The 1,757-nt window shown below is 21.2% G+C and overlaps 1 protein-coding gene across 1 annotated transcript in view; it reads left to right on the forward strand.

Annotated features, from left to right (window-relative positions):
* The window catches only part of PGSY75_0927600 (hypothetical protein), a gene marked incomplete at both ends in the record, with an annotated part of 1,908 nt that extends 721 nt beyond the window's left edge, over window positions 1-1,187 (forward strand). The window contains one exon of the mRNA XM_018785684.1: window positions 1-1,187. This exon is cut by the window's left edge and continues 564 nt beyond it. Within this exon, the coding sequence (XP_018642025.1) occupies window positions 1-1,187 (1,187 nt within the window).
* Between the last annotated feature and the right edge of the window lie 570 nt (window positions 1,188-1,757).

Below are 1,757 nucleotides of genomic sequence, written 5' to 3' on the forward strand. Positions count from 1 at the left end.
TTAATTTGTCTTATCCTGAAAAAAAAAATAATGATCATCAAGAAAATGCAGAAAATAAAAATAAAGAACTTGTTACGAATATTTCCAATAGTAAGGAAGAAAAACATAATGGCCTATCAGTCATATCTTCAAATGAAGAATGCATCCAAAATGTTTATAACAGTAATAATGTTATAAGAACTGATAAAGATAGTTGTAAGAATACAGAAGATGTATCAAATAGAAATAAAGAAAAAATATCAGAACAAAGCATTTTAAAAAAAAAACATGTCACTGATAGAAATAAAGAACAAAGTTGTAGATCCAGAGATTCTTCCAAAAAAAGAAATAGCGCTGCTGGATCTTCGAAAAAGGTTATAGGATCTGTATATAATAAGAAAAATATAGAATCATTAATGGTAAATGTCTCAGAAAATAACAAAAATGATTCTTTAAAAATGAATCAGGAAAAAAATATAAAATATGTAGAACATAGTAGAAAGGGAAAAAATAAAAGAAAAGAACGAAATAATAATATGGAAAATAGTATACTAAATAATAATAATAGTATTTCTGTGTTGGATTATACTGTTTCTCATGATGTTACATTAGATGATAATAATATTCCTTTGAATCCAACAAAAAAAATGAAAAATAAAATGAAAGATCTTAAAAATTTACAAGTTAATAAAAATGATGATATCTTTAATATGAATAAATCAAAAATTTTTAATTCATTTAAACAGGTGGATAATAACAACATAGGAACTAATAAAGTGATAGAAGAAGAAAATAATACAAGTATTAAAGAAAATGAAAATATAAAATTTCCAAGAATACAAAATATGAATACTATGATAGATAAAGAAGATAATCCATTTTATAATGTTATGAATAATAATATAGATTTAGAAAAGTTTAAAAATTTTAATAATAATTTTATAAATTATATAGGAGATATAAGAAATAATTTTAATGATTCTTTATGTACAGCTAATAGAAATAGAGTTAATAGTAGACTTAAAGAAATAGCTGTTGGTAAATCTACAAAGGAATATAAAAATTATGTTAAACTAGTTAAATATGAAGATAGATTAGAAGATGATCCAGCTACACCTAACGCATATGAAGATATAACCAATGCCAAATTTCAAGCCAAATATAATTTATGGAGAAAAAAATTACATAAATTTGACTCCCTAAATTGAATGGTCACACATATATAAATATATTATATTATATTTTTATCTGTGTTCACATCACTCCATCCATATATTATTTCTAATAACTAACCTCTGGAGCGTATTTTCTTAACTGCACTTGTTCATTTATATATATATATATATATATATATATCATTTGTGAGGTAAAATATATCTACCAAGTGGTATCCTTTTTTATATAATGCTTATTATTTTTTGTAACATTTTTGAACACTAATTATAAGTCAACAAAATGAAATAAAAAATGACATAAAAAATGACATAAAAAATGACATAAAAAATGACATAAAAAATGAAATTAAAAATAAAGGGCATTTTGATCATATACAATAATTATATGTAAATTTTTTTTTTTTTTTTTTCCTCCTCCGAAATGACAAAATTTTTATTTCATAGGAAAAAAATTAAAAAAATAATACAACTATTATATATTATATATATATATGTATATATGTATATATTTATTTATCGCTCCATGATTGATATGGTTAATATTTTATTTTTTTTATTTTTGTGGCATTTAAAAAGTAATGAATTTATAACACAAAAAAATAG

Source organism: Plasmodium gaboni, chromosome 9 (genome assembly GCF_001602025.1).
Source record: "Plasmodium gaboni strain SY75 chromosome 9, whole genome shotgun sequence".
Taxonomy (NCBI): domain Eukaryota; phylum Apicomplexa; class Aconoidasida; order Haemosporida; family Plasmodiidae; genus Plasmodium; species Plasmodium gaboni.